Genomic DNA, 16,699 nt, shown 5'->3' on the forward strand with positions numbered 1-16,699 from the left:
ACTGCACTTCAAATAATCTACTCACAAAACTGAAAAAAGTCCTGTGCTGTGCCTGACTGTTTGTCTATTACTTGTAATTGTGTTAAATACACTTAACATGTTGTAATGTTCCTCCATACATGTAATGCCAACATAACAAAAAGTAATGTGAATAAAAATGCTGGTTCCTTGACGGCTTCACCTTCATAACATCTCTGGTGAGCCGGCCCATCTAGACCTTTGTGGGTTTGGGTGTTGGGCTCTTAGGTCTCTGCTCTCTGTCATCCTTCATCACTGACTTTGACCTCGAGTGACATTTACATTTCAGTTAGTATTTTACTCTTTAATGAGTTTACTGCAGTGTGAGAGAATCAGATATTCCTCAGCTTTACATTTAAAACACCATTTGCCTCAAGAGTTAGTTCAGGTTTTTTGAAGTGGGTTCATATCTACAGTCAATGTATTACCTACAGTTGATCGCAGTCAGCACCCACCCAGTTTGTAGAAGCAGCAGGAGTACTGGTGTAGGAGCCAAAGCAAAAATATATAAACACAACACTTTTCATGACTTGAAGTTAAAGATCTAAGACTTTTTTTGTTCACACAAAAGGTGTGACATATTTTCACTCTTCTGTCTTGCCATCAGACCTTTCCAGATTTAGAACTGTAGTCATTGTGTCGCTTTCTTTAAAGCCACCAGACTCCATTGCAAAAAACAGTCATTTTATCTCAGCAGGACATGGAGTTGCTGCTCTGCTGCGGCCTCAACCTGTTTGTTTGTGTGATTGTGTGACTTTGGTGAATCCAGACCAACCCTTTGAAACAGTGTCTCTCAGTGACTGCAACACATCACACAATCACTAGTATATATCTACCTACAGATATATGTTTTATCCCTATAGGGAGAAAAGATGATCACAAAATAATTGAGTAGTCACCCAAAAAATAAAAGTGTTTGTTTTGTTCCTCTTTCTCTGGAATGAGTGTGTGTTTGTCCCCTCAAGCTCACCTCATTTGTAACAAAGGAAGTTTCTTCTTGCAAGTCAGAGCATCACTGTTTACTGCAAGTGTTTACCAGTGAGAGTCTAGAATAAGCCTCTTAACTGTTCACAATAACCAGATACTGTACAGAGACACATATGCAAAACTTTTCCCTTTGTGGGGGTTGTCTTGCTTTTGCCTTTTTGAAGTGGGGTCATATCTACAGTCAGTGTATTACCTACAGTTGATAGCAGTCGACACCCACCCAGTTTGTAGAAGCAGTCAGAGTACTGGTGTCGGAGCCGAAGCAATGTACTCAACAAAAACATAAACGCAATACCTTTCATGACTTCAAGACTTTTTTTTTTAACACAAAAGGTGTGAGGCATGTTCACTCTTTTATCTTGCCTTCAGACCTTTCTGAACGTGGAACTGAGACATTATGTCGGCTGCTTTCAGCCCACCAGACTCCTTTGACAAGAACAATAATTTTATCTCAGCCGGACATGGGAGTTACTGCTCTGCCGCAGCCTTGACTTGTTTGTTTGTGTGATTGTGTGATTTTGGTAAATCCAAACCAAAACAGTGACTTTCAGTGACTTCAACACATCGCGCAATTACTGAAGACAATATATCTACCTACAGATGATTTTTTATCCTTATAGGGAGAAAACATCACAAAATACTTGGAGAGCCACTCAAAAAACTAAAACACTAAGTGTTTGTGTTGTTCCTCTTTCTCTGGAATGAGTGTGTGTTTGACCCTTCAAACTCACCTCGTTTGTAACAAAGGAAGTTTCTTCTTGCAAGTCAGAGCATCACTGTTTACTGCAAGTGTTTACCACTAAGAGTCTAGAATAAAGGTTAATTAACTCTTAACAATATATGCTATTAATATTAGTTGATACAGTGATAAGCACCAACTGACAGCTAATTACACATTAATTACCTGTCATTTCCTTTTGACCCAAAGTGACATTTACTTTTCTGTTGATATTTTACTCTTTAATGAGTTTACAAGTGTCTGCAGTGTGAGAGATTAACAGTTATATATTTTACGAAAATATATGATTCACCTATTGCTTAAGAGGTCAGTTGGGTTTTTGAAGTGGGGTCATATCAGGTACTTATCCACGGTCAATGTAACGCCTACAGTAGATTGCAGTCAGCACGCCCCCAGTTTGGAGAAACAGCAGAAGTAAAAGCAGAAGGAAGCTAACAGGCAGCAGCAAAACATATATTATATAAAAATGTTTATGTGATGAGGTGAAGTAAAACATCTCGGACTTTATCTGTGATACAAAACTGTGAAACAAAAAGATTTATTTCTCTCAAATTCTGAGCAGAAATTTCTAAATATCGATGTTGGTGAACGCCTTGTGACCTTTGGGATCATTGCCCAGTGTCTCACAGTGACTCACACACTCTTGTTCCTCTTTCTCTGGAATGATGGTGCACTCTTTCCCTCATGCTCACCTCATTTATATCAAGGAGGTTTCTTCGTGCAAGACAGAGCATCACTGTTCACACCAAGGGTTGGACCAGTGAGTGTTCAGAATAACGTTATTAATTATTCACTCACCCAGGACCCAGGATGCCTTTCTCTCGCTGTGGCCCGACACTTTTGTTTTTAACCATGCTGCCTTTCCTCCTTCTACAAGGTGTGTTAATGACTACTAATGACTTTTAGAGTCCTTGATGTGTAACTTAAATGATTAGGAGAATCTATTAAATTTTATTGTATAGAAATTGAATAATACACTCATCAGTGATGAAAAGAAAGTTGTATCTCTTAATCCGAAAAGTTGACATTTTAGGAACAGGAAGATTTAATTGTGTATTGTTTAATAATGTACAACATTTTTTTTATTCCTTTGCATTTTAGAGAAGTCTGTGATATTGTGATATCAAGCCTATGATTTAGCACTGTACTAGTTAACAGCTGAGAACAGATGTAGGCTAGGCTAAGTTTTTCTGTCGAGGCACTGGGTGTGGGTGTTCTGCTCCCACAATTCATTTAAAAGATTGTTAGTTAGGGTTCGTTCAGCATTTTGGGAAATATGTGTATTTATTTATTTTTATTTATTTATTGGTTTATTTGACAGGGTCAGTGCAACACTGATCAACAGAAAAAAAAACTGCAAGTGAGCCAGAGTTAGCCATTAAGGCTAATTTTCATCCATTGTCCCTGGCCAGATGTTACAGCCAAGCTAAGAACCAAAAAAGGGTAACAATTAAGCAATGCATTAAAATACAACTGAACTTACATATCAATTTACCTAGTAAAAGCTCATAATAACAAATAAGACACGTACATAACAACAGCTCATGAAGGCAGGTGACACATAGCAACACTGGCATGCAGACATAACATGCAGACAAGGGGGAAAAAAATGTAGATAGCACATAGAGCTATGACATTAGCACAAACAGTAACAGACATTAAAAAGCAGGACATGCAATGGCAAACAGGGAAACAGCACGAACAATAACAAGCATTGGAAAACAGGACATTACTTAAGACAGTGACAGACATGACAAAGCATAATGACCACTGCCTTAACTGCCCTTTAAAGGAATACTGAGTATTTTATTCTCTAATATGCACTGGTATTGAGTTCCAGTCCTTCGCTGCTTTAACAGAGAAGGCAGCTTGGCCAAAAGCACTTTTTCTCATGGGGACAACACAGTCTCCTCGAGCTGATCCTCTGGTTATTCACTTTATTGCTGCGAGTTATATGAGAAGATCAAAACCACTCTCATGTCTGTACAACTCACTAATTTGCAGGTTATATCTGTAGTCAAAGTGCTATTTAGGCCTTCTACTTGTTTTTCTTCATAAATACTAACATTTAACCTTGGCAGGGAAGAAAACTAGCAACACTTAAAGGTATAGTTGGTAATGTTGGTGAGCTAGCAAGATTTGAAAGTGGCAGAGGGGGGTGCAGGCAGGACGAGACATGAAGGCATCTGATTGGTTCTTTCAACTCGGACCGAGAGGGAGGGATTGGTCAGAGTTTATACAGGCCTGCAGCTGCCACAGAGGTCTGATTTATTTCGTTCCTTTTTCTGAACACATTATGTATGGACTACTCTCAGGGTGGGAAGACCATTTCACCCAGTATAACAAAAAGTGTTTCTGAACAGGATTACCAACTATACCTTTAACAGATTTTTGCTCTTAATAAAAAGCTGTCCTTAAATAATATTTTCCTATTCCTAGACTTTATAATAGTATTGCTGTTGTTCTGTGCATTGCAGGGATTTCTCAGTGTAACAAGGGCGCGCGCGGACCCCCAGGACCTGCTCCCGACTGCTGTATGGCAGCCTCAAAGGGAAACTTTAACGAACCTGTCACCGCCTGCTTTGAACAAAAGGAGAACACAATTCGGGGTTGTGGAGTACATGCTTATATGTAAGTATAGGGTAGGAGATTACATTCACAAAAGCTTCATCTTGTGTCCATTATCTCATGGTGTGTGAGGCAGTGTCACCTAGCCGACACAGCTGATCATGAGCAGACAACAAAGAATAATATGAACGAAAGAGAAACTTTGTCACCACTATGACTGTGTGACCTGCTGGGAAAGACACTTACTGGCTTACTATACACTTCTTTCAAAGAGTTAGATGAGAAGATCAATACCACTTTCGTATGAGTGCTAAATGTGCCGCTTATGATGGAAAAAATTTAGCTGGGCCAGCTTATTTGCTAGGTAATGTTTGTCTGCTAAGTCAGGAGGTGATGCTTATCATAAAGATTGGTAGCAGTGGGGAAACAGCTACTTCTTCTACATGTCTAGATCTTGTTTTCAACAACTCTCGGGAGCCCTGAAGCTGTCTCCCAAGAAGCCCAGTTGGATTACGTGATCATAATTTGGTTTCTTTGTCAAGAAAGACCAAACTCCTGGATGGAGGTAACAACGTCACATTGGCTAACAAGCATGGATAACAAGTGGGAGCTGCATTGTCTAAATACTTTGTACTTTGTAAGTGCATGTCAATATTGTATTTTCATGTTCGGGAACCCAGGAAGACAAGAGTCACATCCATGTTCTTCTAATGAGGATCCTTAAAGACATTTGTGACATCTACTTTGTGGGCCTAAATTCACCATTTTGCTACTGTAGATATTTTTGTTGAAGGCACATTGATCATATTTGATTTTTTTTTGCTTTTCTTCTTGCTATAGGCCTACATACTGCTTTTGTTTTGATTGATTTTTTTACTCTTTCCTGTCTTTTCAACTCTGAAGGTTTCGCACTGAGACAAAGGATTGGTGTGTGGACCCAGGAGCCTTGTGGATCCCCCGAAGACTCAAGAGATTAGAGGAAGTAAGTCCAATTTCACAACTTGTTCATGATATCACAATACTTGTTTTCATTTTTATATTTTGTTTTTTCCTCCTTAATTTCTATCAGTTCTCTCTAACAAATACTCTTGATGAGTTTATGTCGTAATACCGTCTGTTGTGAGTTTTGTTTGTCTCACTTCTTAGTAAGTATTTAGGAACTCAAGGTTTTGACTTCAAATCAAATGCAGCATAAATAAAGAAATTTTAATTCCTACAATATGAGACTTTTACCTTAAATTCTTCTCCCACAGAGAGGAATACGTTGCCAAATCATCTGACGGGTGTTCAACAGCCACACTGAAGATAATCCATTATGACCATCTATGCAGAAATCTTGACACTGTTTTCCTCTTTTTTTCTAACATTTTAGAGCAAATTATCAACTTTCTCTGTTTACAGGTACATTTAGATATGGTAATAATATCGTTGTATGGATTTTTATTGTCTTCTATGCTAATAAAGATTTTTGACCATTGTTGTCTCTGTGCTGTGTATTTAGTGTATTTGCAGTATACACAGATAAAATAACACAACCTAACATGTTGTGATGTTCCTTGACGGCTTCACCTTCATAACATTTCTGGTGAGCCGGCCCATCTAGAGCTTTGTGGGTTTGGGTGTTGGGCTCTTAGGTCTCCACTCTCTGTCATCCTTTGCTGATTATGACCTTGAGTGACATTTACTTTATTTCAGTTAATATTTTAGTCTTTAATGAGTTTACTGCAGTGTGAGAGAATCAGGTATTTCTCAGCTATACATGTAAAACACCATTTGCCTCAAGAGTTAGTTCAGGTTTTTTGAAGTGGGGTCATATCTACAGTCAATGTATTACCTACAGTTGATAGCAGTCAGCACCCACCCAGTTTGTAGAAGCAGCAGGAGTACTGGTGTAGGAGCCAAAGCAAAAATATATAAACACAACACTTTTCATGACTTGAAGTTAAAGATCTGAGACTTTTTTTGTTCACACAAAAGGTGTGACATATTTTCACTCTTCTGTCTTGCCATCAGACCTTTCCAAATGTAGAACTGTAGTCATTGTGTCGCTTTCTTTAAAGCCACCAGACTCCACTGCATAAAACGATGATTTTAGCTCAGCAGGACATGGAGTTGCTGCTCTGCTGTGGCCTCGACCTATTTGTTTGTGTGATTGTGTGACTTCGGTGAATCCAAACATACCCTTTAAAACAGTGTCTCTCAGTGACTTCAACACATCACACAATCACTAGAGACAATATATCTACCTACAGATAAATGTTTTATCCCTATAGGGAGAAAAGATGATCACAAAATAATTGAGTAGTCACCCAAAAAATAAAAGTGTTTGTTTTGTTCCTCTTTCTCTGGAATGAGTGTGTGTTTGACCCTTCAAGCTCACCTCATTTGTAACAAAGGAAGTTTCTTCTTGCAAGTCAGAGCATCACTGTTTACTGCAAGTGTTTACCAGTGAGAGTCTAGAATAAGCCTCTTACCTGTTCACAATAACCAAATACTGCAGTGTGAGAGATTAACAGTTATACATCTTCTGAAAATAAATGATTCACCTGTTGCTTAAAGGGTTAGTTCGGGTTTTTTAAAGTGGGGTTAAATCAGGTACTTATCCATGGTCAATGTAACGCCTACAGTAGATTGCAGTCAGCACGCCCCCAGGTTGGAGGAGAAGCAGAAGTAAAAGCAGAAGAAATTTGTCAAACTCGATGTTGGTGAACACTTTGGGACCTTTGGTATCATTGCGACATGGGGCCGTGCATTATGATGCAACATGAGGTGATGGTGGCGGATGAAATGCACGACAATGGGCCTCATCTGTAAATTCACATTGACATCAATAAAATGCTCCTGTGTTTGTTCTCCATAGCTTACGCCTGCCTGTAACATAACCTGATGCCCACCATGGGCACCCTGTTATGCCCATCATCAACATTGAAATTAGCAAACCACTCGCCAACACAAGACCGTACACACTATCTGCAGTACAAACTGGTTGTCTGTATTTTTTTGAGTGTATTTTAGCCACCTAAAAAAAAACATTGTCATTTTAAATGGTGCAATTTGTATGAATTGACCACCTGTCAGTGACTTCAACACATCACACACTATTGTTCCTCTTTCTCTGGAATGATGGTGCACTCTTTCCCTCATGCTCACCTCATTTATACCAAGCAGGTTTCTTCTTGCAAGACAGAGCATCACTGTACACACCAAGAGTTGGACCAGTGAGTGTTCAGAAAAACGTTATTAATTATTCACTCACTGTCATATTTGGACCCAGGATGCCTTTCTCCATTCGCTGTGGACCGACACTTTTGTGTTTGACCATGCTGCCTTTCCTCCATGCACAAGGTGTGTTAACGACTACTAATGACTTTCAGAGTCCTTGATGTGTAACTTAAATGATTAGGAGAATCTATTGAATTGTTTTGCATAGAAATTGAATAATACACTCATCAGTGATGAAAAGAAAGTTGTATTTCTTATTCTGAAAAGTTAATATTTTAGGAATAGGGAGTTTTAATTTTGTATTGTATAATAATGTAGAAAGCTTTTATATTTCTTTGCATTTTGGAGTAGCTTGTTGTATTACAATATTTAGCCTATGACCTTTGAGGCAAACTAAGATCTGATGCTGCTGTTGGATATTTGGTCTTCTACAGGCTTTCAGTTGCACTGTACTAGTTCACGGGTGAGAACAGATGTAGGCTAGGCTAAGTTTTTCTGTCGAGGCACTGGGTGTGGGTGTTCTGCTCCCACAATTGCTTTAAAAGATTGTTAGCTAGGGTTCGTTCAGCATTTTGGGAAATGTGTTTATTTACTTTATTGCTGCGAGTTACATGAGAAGATCAAAACCACTCTCATGTCTGTACAACTCACTTATTAACAGGTTATATCTGTATCAGAAGTGCTATTTAAGCCTTCTATTTGTTCTTCTTCGTAAATACTCAAATTTAACTTTGGCGGGGAATCAAATTAGCAACACTTAACAGATTTTTACTCTTAAAAATAAAGCTGTCCCGAAAGAATTTGTTCCTATTCCTAAACTTAATAATAGCATTGTCTGTTGTTCTGTGCATTGCAGTGGTTCCTCAGGTTGCCAAGAGTGTGGGCACAATCTCAATACCTGGCCCCCCCTGCTGTGTGGAAGTCTCAAAAGGCACCATTAACGAACCCGTCATCGCCTGCTTTGAACAAAAGGACAACACATTCCCGGGCTGTAAAATACATGCTTATATGTAAGCATATGGTAGTAGATTGCACTCACACAAGCTTCATCTTGTGTCCAATATCTCATGGTGTGTTAAGCTGTGTCACCTAGCCGACACAGCTGATCATGAGCAGACAACAAAGAATAATATGAACAACAGAGTTTTTTTGGCACAACAATGATAGTGACATGCTGGGAAAGACACGTATTGGCTTTATTTCAGAGCTAGATAAGAAGATCAGTAACACTTTCTTGTATGTTTGCTAAATGTGCAAATCCATGTTCTTCTGATGGGGATCCTTAAATAAACAAAAACATGTGTATCATCTACTTTGTGGGCCTAAATTCACCATTTTGCTACTGTAGATATTTGTGTTTAAGTCACATTGATCATATTTGATACATGTTTTCCGTTTTTTCTGTTCTTGCTATAGGTCTACATACTGTTTTACTTGTTTTTTACTCTTTCCTGTCTTTTCAACCCTGAAGCTTTCGCACTGAGACAAAGGATTTGTGTGTGGACCCAGGAGCCTGGTGGATCCCCCGAAGACTCAAGAGATTAGAGGAAGTAAGTCCAGGTTTTGACTTAGAGAGCACAAATCACATAGAGCATAAATAAAGACATTTTAATTCCTACAATATGAGACTTTTAACTAAAATTCTTCTCCCCAGAGAGGAATACGTTGTCAAATCGTCTGACGATGTTCAACAGCCACACTGAAGATAATGCATCACGACCTTCTACGCAGAAATGTTGACATGCCAAACATGTTAGATATGTCAATAATATCTTTGCATGAATCGTTACTGTCTTCTAAACTAATAAAGAGTTTTGACTATTGTTGTCTCTGTGCTGATAATGTATTCACAGTGAAGAAAATACTGAATGAAATAGCACTTACACATGTACACATACCACATGGAATGAATTTGGGTGGCCCACTCCTGTTTTCCAAATCTGAACCTTAACATGACCACGTCAGCCGAGAGCGAACCCAATACATCAGAACTGGCCCAATTCTGAATTTGAATCTGCTGAATCTGTCTGGTGTGGGCCGGATCAGGTCATTTGAATATTGGTTTGAATGAGAAATGGGAGCAAAAAGTGTTTTTGTTGAGTAAATCTTAGCCATCAGTTAAAGTGACTATTTCTAATATTTTCACTTATTTTACCTTGCAGTCAGGCCTTTCTGGAAGGGAACTGAAGCCATTATGCTGCTTTCTTCAAAGCCACCAGACTCCATTGACAAATAGAGTAATTCATTTTTATCTCAGCAGTAGGGTCTGACACCACGTCATAATGTTGCACTATTATTTCAAGATATTTGAGAAAAAGCAGCAAAAACTGCACTTCAAATAATCTACTCACAAAACTGAAAAAAGTCCTGTGCTGTGCCTGACTGTTTGTCTATTACTTGTAATTGTGTTAAATACACTTAACATGTTGTGATGTTCCTCCATACATGTAATGCCAACATAACAAAAAGTAATGTGAATATAAATGCTGGTTCCTTGACGGCTTCACCTTCATAACATTTCTGGTGAGCCGGCCCATCTAGACCTTTGTGGGTTTGGGTGTTGGGCTCTTAGGTCTCTGCTCTCTGTCATCCTTCATCACTGATTTTGACCTCGAGTAATATTTACATTTCAGTTAATATTTTACTCTTTAATGAGTTTACTGCAGTGTGAGAGAATCAGGTATTCCTCAGCTTTACATGTAAAACACAATTTGCCTCATGAGTTAGTTCAGGTTTTTTGAAGTGGGTTCATATCTACAGTCAATGTATTACCTACAGTTGATAGCAGTCAGCACCCACCCAGTTTGTAGAAGCAGCAGGAGTACTGGTGTAGGAGCCAAAGCAAAAATATATAAACACAACACTTTTCATGACTTGAAGTTAAAGATCTGAGACTTTTTTGTTCACACAAAAGGTGTGACATATTTTCACTCTTCTGTCTTGCCATCAGACCTTTCCAAATGTAGAACTGTAGTCATTGTGTCGCTTTCTTTAAAGCCACCAGACTCCATTGCAAAAAACAGTCTTTTATCTCAGCAGGACATGGGAGTTGCTGCTCTGCTGCGGCCTCAACCTGTTTGTTTGTGTGATTGTGTGACTTTGGTGAATCCAGACCCACCCTTTGAAACAGTGTCTCTCAGTGACTTCAATGTGACAATATATCTACCTACAGATATATGTTTTATCCCTATAGGGAGAAAAGATGATCACAAAATAATTGAGTAGTCACCCAAAAAATAAAAGTGTTTGTTTTGTTCCTCTTTCTCTGGAATGAGTGTGTGTTTGTCCCTTCAAGCTCACCTCATTTGTAACAAGGGAAGTTTCTTCTTGCAAGTCAGAGCATCACTGTTTACTGCAAGTGTTTACCAGTGAGAGTCTAGAATAAGCCTCTTACCTGTTCACAATAACCAGATACTGTACAGAGACACATATGCAAAACTATTCCCTTTGTGGGGGTTGTCTTGCTTTTGCCTCTCCATTGCACCTGTTGTCACTTTCATTTGCACCAAAGCAGGTGAAATTGATTCACATCCCTCAAGTTAACTGACTTGGTGTTATACTGTGATGATTAAGTGTTCCCTTATTTTTTTGAGCAGTGTATATGGTTCACCATTTGCTGCAAGGGTTAGTTCAGGTTTTTTGAAGTGGGGTCATATCTACAGTCAATGTATTACCTACAGTTGATAGCAGTCGGCACCCACCCAGTTTGTAGAAGCAGTCAGAGTACTGGTGTCGGAGCCGAAGCAATGGACTCAACAAAAACATAAACGCAATACTTTTCATGACTTCAAGACTTTTTTTTTCTTACACAAAAGGTGTGAGGCATGTTCACTCTTTTATCTTGCCTTCAGACCTTTCTGAACGTGGAACTGAGACATTACGTTGGCTGCTTTCAGCCCACCAGACTCCTTTGACAAAAACAATAATTTTATCTCAACCGGACATGGGAGTTACTGCTCTGCCGCAGCCTTGACTTGTTTGTTTGTGTGATTGTGTGATTTTGGTAAATCCAAACCAAAACAGTGACTTTCAGTGACTTCAACACATCGCGCAATTACTGAAGACAATATATCTACCTACAGATGATTTTTTATCCTTATAGGGAGAAAACATCACAAAATACTTGGATAGCCACTCAAAAAACTAAAACACTAAGTGTTTGTGTTGTTCCTCTTTCTCTGGAATGAGTGTGTGTTTGACCCTTCAAACTCACCTCGTTTGTAACAAAGGAAGTTTCTTCTTGCAAGTCAGAGCATCACTGTTTACTGCAAGTGTTTACCACTAAGAGTCTAGAATAAAGGTTAATTAACTCTTAACAATATATGCTATTAATATTAGTTGATACAGTGATAAGCACCAACTAACAGCTAATTGCACATTAATTACCTGTCATTTCCTTTTGACCCAAAGTGACATTTACTTTTCTGTTGATATTTTACTCTTTAATGAGTTTACAAGTGTCTGCAGTGTGAGAGATTAACAGTTATACATTTTACAAAAATATATGATTCACCTGTTGCTTAAGAGGTTAGTTGGGTTTTTGACTTTACTTATCCACGGTCAATGTAACACCTACAGTAGATGGCAGTCAGCATGGTCTCTGCTCTCTGTCATCCTTCTTTGCTGATTTTGACCCAAAGTTACATTTACATTTCAGTTGATATTTTACTCTTTAATGAGTTTACAAGGGGTCAGTTGGGTTTTTTGAAGTGGGGTCATATCAGGTACTTATCCATGGTCAATGTAATATCACAGTAGATTGCTGTCAGCACGCCCCCTGTTTGGAGAAGCAGCAGAAGTAAAAGCAGAAGGAAGCTAACAGGCAGCAGCAAAACATATACGCAATAAAAATATAAATGCAACTTATCCCTTTATTTGATGAGGTGAAGTAAAACATCTCAGACTTTTTCTGTGAAACAAAAGTGTGAAACAAAAAGGTTTATTTTTCTCAAATTCTGAGCAGAAATTTGGAGAAAAAAAAACAAACAAACAAAAAAAAACGATCCTGATGAACGCCTTGTGACCTTTGGGATCATTGCCCAGTGTCTCTCAGTGACTCAAACACTCTTGTTCCTCTTTCTCTGGAGTGACGGTGCACTCTTTCCCTCATGCTCACCTCATTTATATCAAGCAGGTTTCTTCTTGCAAGACAGAGCATCACTGTTTACGCCAAGGGTTGGACCAGTGAGTGTTCAGAAAAACATTATTAATTATTCACTCACTGTCATATTTGGACCCAGGATGCCTTTCTCCATTCACTGTGGCCCGACACTTTTGTGTTTAACCATGCTGCCTTTCCTCCATGCACAAGGTGTGTTAACGACTACTAATGACTTTCAGAGTCCTTGATGTGCAACTTAAATGATTAGGAGAATCTATTTAATTTTATTGTATACAAACTGAATAATACACTCATCAGTGATGAAAAGAAAGTTGTATCTCTTATTCTGAAAAGTTAATATTTTAGGAACAGGAAGATTTAATTGTGTATTGTATAATAATGTAGAACATTTTTTTATTCCTTTGCATTTTAGAGTAGTCTGTGATATTACGATTTCAAGCCTATGATTTAGCACTGTACTAGTTCACGGGTGAGAACAGATGTATGCTAGGCTAAGTTTTTCTGTCGAGGCACTGGGTGTGGGTGTTCTGCTCCCACAATTGCTTTAAAAGATTGTTAGTTAGGGTCTGTTCAGCATTTTGGGAAATATGTTTATTCACTTTATTGCTGAGAGTTATATGAGAAGATCAAAACCACTCTCATGTCTGTACAACTCACTTATTAACAGGTTATATCTGTATCAGAAGTGCTATTTAAGCCTTCTATTTGTTCTTCTTCATAAATACTAAAATTTAACCTTGGCGGGGAATCAAATTAGCAACACTTAACAGATTTTTGCTCTTAATAAAAAGCTGTCCTGAAATAATATTTTCCTATTCCTAGACTTTATAATGGTATTGCTGTTGTTCTGTGCATTGCAGGGATTTGTATCCAGGGCAGGCCCGGACACCCAGGACCTGCTCCCGACTGCTGTATGGCAGCCTCAAAAAGCAACTTTAACGAACCTGTCACCGCCTGCTTTGAACAAAAGGAGAACACATTTCGGGGTTGTAGAGTACATGCTTATGTGTAAGTATAGGGTAGTAGATTACACTCACAAAAGCTTCATCTTGTGTCCATTATCTCATGGTGTGTGAGGCGGTGTCACCTAGCCGACACAGCTGATCATGAGCAGACAACAAAGAATAATATGAACGAAAGAGAAACTTTGGCACAACTATGACTGTGTGACCTGCTGGGAAAGACACTTACTGGTTATCTTTCAGAGAGTTGGATGAGAAGATCAATACCACTTTCGTATGAGTGCTAAATGTGCGGCTTATGATGGAAGAAATTTAGTTGGGCTAGCTTATTTGCTAGGTAATGTTTGTCTGCTAAGTCAGGAGGTGATGCTTATCATAAAGATTGGTAGCAGTGGGGAAACAGCTACTTCTTCTACATGTCTAGACCTTGTTTTCAACAACTCTTGGGAGCCCTGAAGCTGTCTCCCATGTAGCACAGTTGGATTACGTGATCATAATGTGGTTTTTTTTTGTCAAGAAAGATCAAACTCCTGAATGGAGGTAACAACGTCACACTGGCTTAGAAGCATGGATAACAAGTGGGAGCTGCATTGTTTAAATACTTTGTACTTAACAAAGTCATGTCGGTATTGTATTTTTATGTTCGGGACCCCAGGAAGACAAGAGTCACATCCATGTTCTTCTAATGAGGATCCTTAAATACACATAAACATCTGTATCATCTACTTTGTGGGCCTAAATTTACCATTTTGCTACTGTAGATATTTTTGTTTAAGGCACATTGATCATATTTGATTTTTTTTTCTTTTCTTCTTGCTATAGGTCTACATACTGTTTTTGTTTGTGCTTGTTTTTTACTCCTGTCTTTTTAACCCTAAAGCTTCCGCACTCAGACAAGTGTTTGGTGTGTGGACCCAGGAGCCTGGTGGATCCCCCGAAGACTAAAGAGATTAGAGCAAGTAAGTCCAATTTCACAACTTGTTCATAATATCACAATACTTGTTTTCCATTTTATGTTTTGTTTTTTCCTCCTTAATTATTATCAGTTCTCTCTAACATAAACTTGATGAGTTTATGTCGTAATACAGTCTGTTGTGAGTTTTGTTTGTCTCACTTCTTAGTAAGTATTTAGGTTTTCAAATCAGATACAGCATAAAGACATTTTAATTCCCACAATATGAGACTTTTACCTTAAATTCTTCTCCCCCAGAGAGGAATATGTTGCCGAATGCTCTGATGGGTGTTCAACAGCCACACTGAAGATAATGCATCAAGACCTTCTACGTAGAAATCTTGACACTGTTTCCTTCTTGTTTTCAAATAATTTAGAGCAAATTATCAACTTTCTCTGCATATAGGTACATTTAGATATGGTAATAATATCTTTGTATGGATTTTTATTGTCTTCTAACCTAATAAAGAGTTTTGACCATTGTTGTCTCTGTTCTGTGTATTTAATGTATTTACAGTAAGAAAAAAAACAGCTCACATACGGCATGGAATGACGGCACTTGGGCGGCCCCGTTTTCCAAATCTGAGCCATACCATGACCACATGTCAGCCATGAGCGAACCGAAAAAACCAGAACAGGCCCAAATCTGAATCTGATTATGTAATAAAATTTGCTATCTTGGGTGGCTCTAGAGATTGCAATGTTGGTTGGTCCCTGACCAGGAGGGGGGAGGGGGATAGCTTCACCTCTGGACCTCAGCTCTCACTACTGGTGCAGGGGAGCGGTGAAGCAGGGGATTCAGATAGATAGATAGATAGATTCACACTTCATCAACCAAGTATTTGATACGATGTATTGTGTCTGATTATGAGACAGTCTGTCTTTAATAGATATCAGGCTACAGAACACCTTCCCATCAGATCTATTTATTTCTATTATTTTGAATTAGCTTCAGTGCCTAGGACTGCAAGCCACTCTGCAGCTGTGCTGTGGCTCCCTGCAGATCATCTTATCTCATCTCCCTGAGCACACATTCCCTCTATAACAACACTCCGCCTTTACACATGTCTTCATATACATGATTCAACAAAAGCTTGTTCAGAGAGTTTCCAGGAATCGGCTCATCGTTACCATGCCTTTCTCCATTTGGTTTGGAGTGCGTCTCATGTATTTGACTATACTGCTGATCCTCCCTGAACAAGGTGAGTGTAACTTTCACTACTAGTGACCTCTAGAGTGATTTAACGACAGCGTTCTTCATTGCAGCTATATCACTGTCATCTGAAAACCTTTGGTCATTTTCAATTCACTAAATTGAAATTATTAAGAAGATCATATGACATAATCATACACAAAATAAAAAGGGTAATACAGTCCAAAATGGAGTGCATATGTTATTGTTTTGTTTTGGGCAAATCAAAAGCAGATGATGATGCAAGCCTACAGTGTGGCATATCAAGATGCTGATTGAACAGCATGATTATTACACAGGTTGACTTTGGACTGGTCACAATAAAAGGCTGGTCCGGGGGTAGTGGACCCTTGTTACATTGGGCCGTGCATAATAAAGCAACACATGGTGATGGTGGAGGATGAAATGCAAGACAATGGGCCTCTGGATCTCTTCATGGTATCTGCTGTCAGCCTTCAAGGTGAGCGTTTGCCCACTCAAGTTGGTTCCAGTAATGAACAGCAGTCAGGTCAAGACCCTGGTGAGGGTGAAGCAGATGGGCTTCGCTTGAGCCAGTCGTGCATGTATTCTTTAGTTTTGCAATCCCAACAGTTGCTACAGCTGTCTGGGTGGCTTGTCTCAGACGATCTTGCAAGTGAAGAAGCCGGATGTGCGGCCAGTTGGACGTACCGCCAAATTCTCAGAAACAACAGTTGAGACAGTTATGGCGTATGGTAGTCAAATGAATATTCAATTCAATTTATGACATTATAATAATCATGTTGTTCAATCAGAATCTTTGTATGCTACATGGATGGATTAACTTGTAAAGAAGTGCTCACTTACACAGATTTTAATATATAGTTCTGCTAAAAATGTGAGCATAATAAGCCTTTTCTGAGCACAGAAAGTCTTGGATGTTTTACTTCAATTTGTGTAATTAATCAAATCAAAATCA

The 16,699-nt window shown here is 38.8% G+C and overlaps 2 protein-coding genes across 2 annotated transcripts; both read left to right on the forward strand.

Annotated features, from left to right (window-relative positions):
* The first annotated feature begins 2,490 nt into the window (after positions 1–2,490).
* LOC311250261 (uncharacterized protein) lies at positions 2,491–5,748 on the forward strand. The gene is made up of 4 exons (XM_084341856.1): positions 2,491–2,621; positions 4,222–4,375; positions 5,216–5,294; positions 5,566–5,748. Exons 1-4 carry the CDS (start codon positions 2,555–2,557, stop codon positions 5,590–5,592), a joined length of 327 nt encoding a protein of 108 aa, XP_084197982.1. The 5' UTR covers positions 2,491–2,554; the 3' UTR covers positions 5,593–5,748.
* A 1,749-nt stretch (positions 5,749–7,497) lies between these two features.
* On the forward strand, positions 7,498–9,355 carry LOC311250343 (uncharacterized protein). Its single transcript, XM_084341987.1, has 4 exons — positions 7,498–7,657; positions 8,391–8,544; positions 9,006–9,084; positions 9,189–9,355. Exons 1-4 carry the CDS (start codon positions 7,588–7,590, stop codon positions 9,213–9,215), a joined length of 330 nt encoding a protein of 109 aa, XP_084198113.1. The 5' UTR covers positions 7,498–7,587; the 3' UTR covers positions 9,216–9,355.
* The last annotated feature ends 7,344 nt before the right edge of the window (positions 9,356–16,699 follow it).

Source organism: Pagrus pagrus (genome assembly GCF_965226575.1).
Source record: "Pagrus pagrus genome assembly, chromosome: 21".
In the NCBI taxonomy this organism is placed as follows: Eukaryota; Metazoa; Chordata; class Actinopteri; order Spariformes; family Sparidae; genus Pagrus; species Pagrus pagrus.

Excerpts from the sequence above, each read along its gene's own strand:
- LOC311250261 (XM_084341856.1), top strand. The coding sequence starts at position 2,555 with ATGCCTTTCTCTCGCTGTGGCCCGACACTTTTGTTTTTAACCATGCTG. Across the intron at positions 4,376-5,215 it reads TGTGGAGTACATGCTTATAT|GTTTCGCACTGAGACAAAGG; the intron begins GTAAGTATAGGG and ends TCAACTCTGAAG. Across the intron at positions 5,295-5,565 it reads GACTCAAGAGATTAGAGGAA|AGAGGAATACGTTGCCAAAT; the intron begins GTAAGTCCAATT and ends CTTCTCCCACAG.
- LOC311250343 (XM_084341987.1), top strand. The coding sequence starts at position 7,588 with ATGCCTTTCTCCATTCGCTGTGGACCGACACTTTTGTGTTTGACCATG. Across the intron at positions 7,658-8,390 it reads GCCTTTCCTCCATGCACAAG|TGGTTCCTCAGGTTGCCAAG; the intron begins GTGTGTTAACGA and ends TGTGCATTGCAG. Across the intron at positions 8,545-9,005 it reads TGTAAAATACATGCTTATAT|CTTTCGCACTGAGACAAAGG; the intron begins GTAAGCATATGG and ends TCAACCCTGAAG.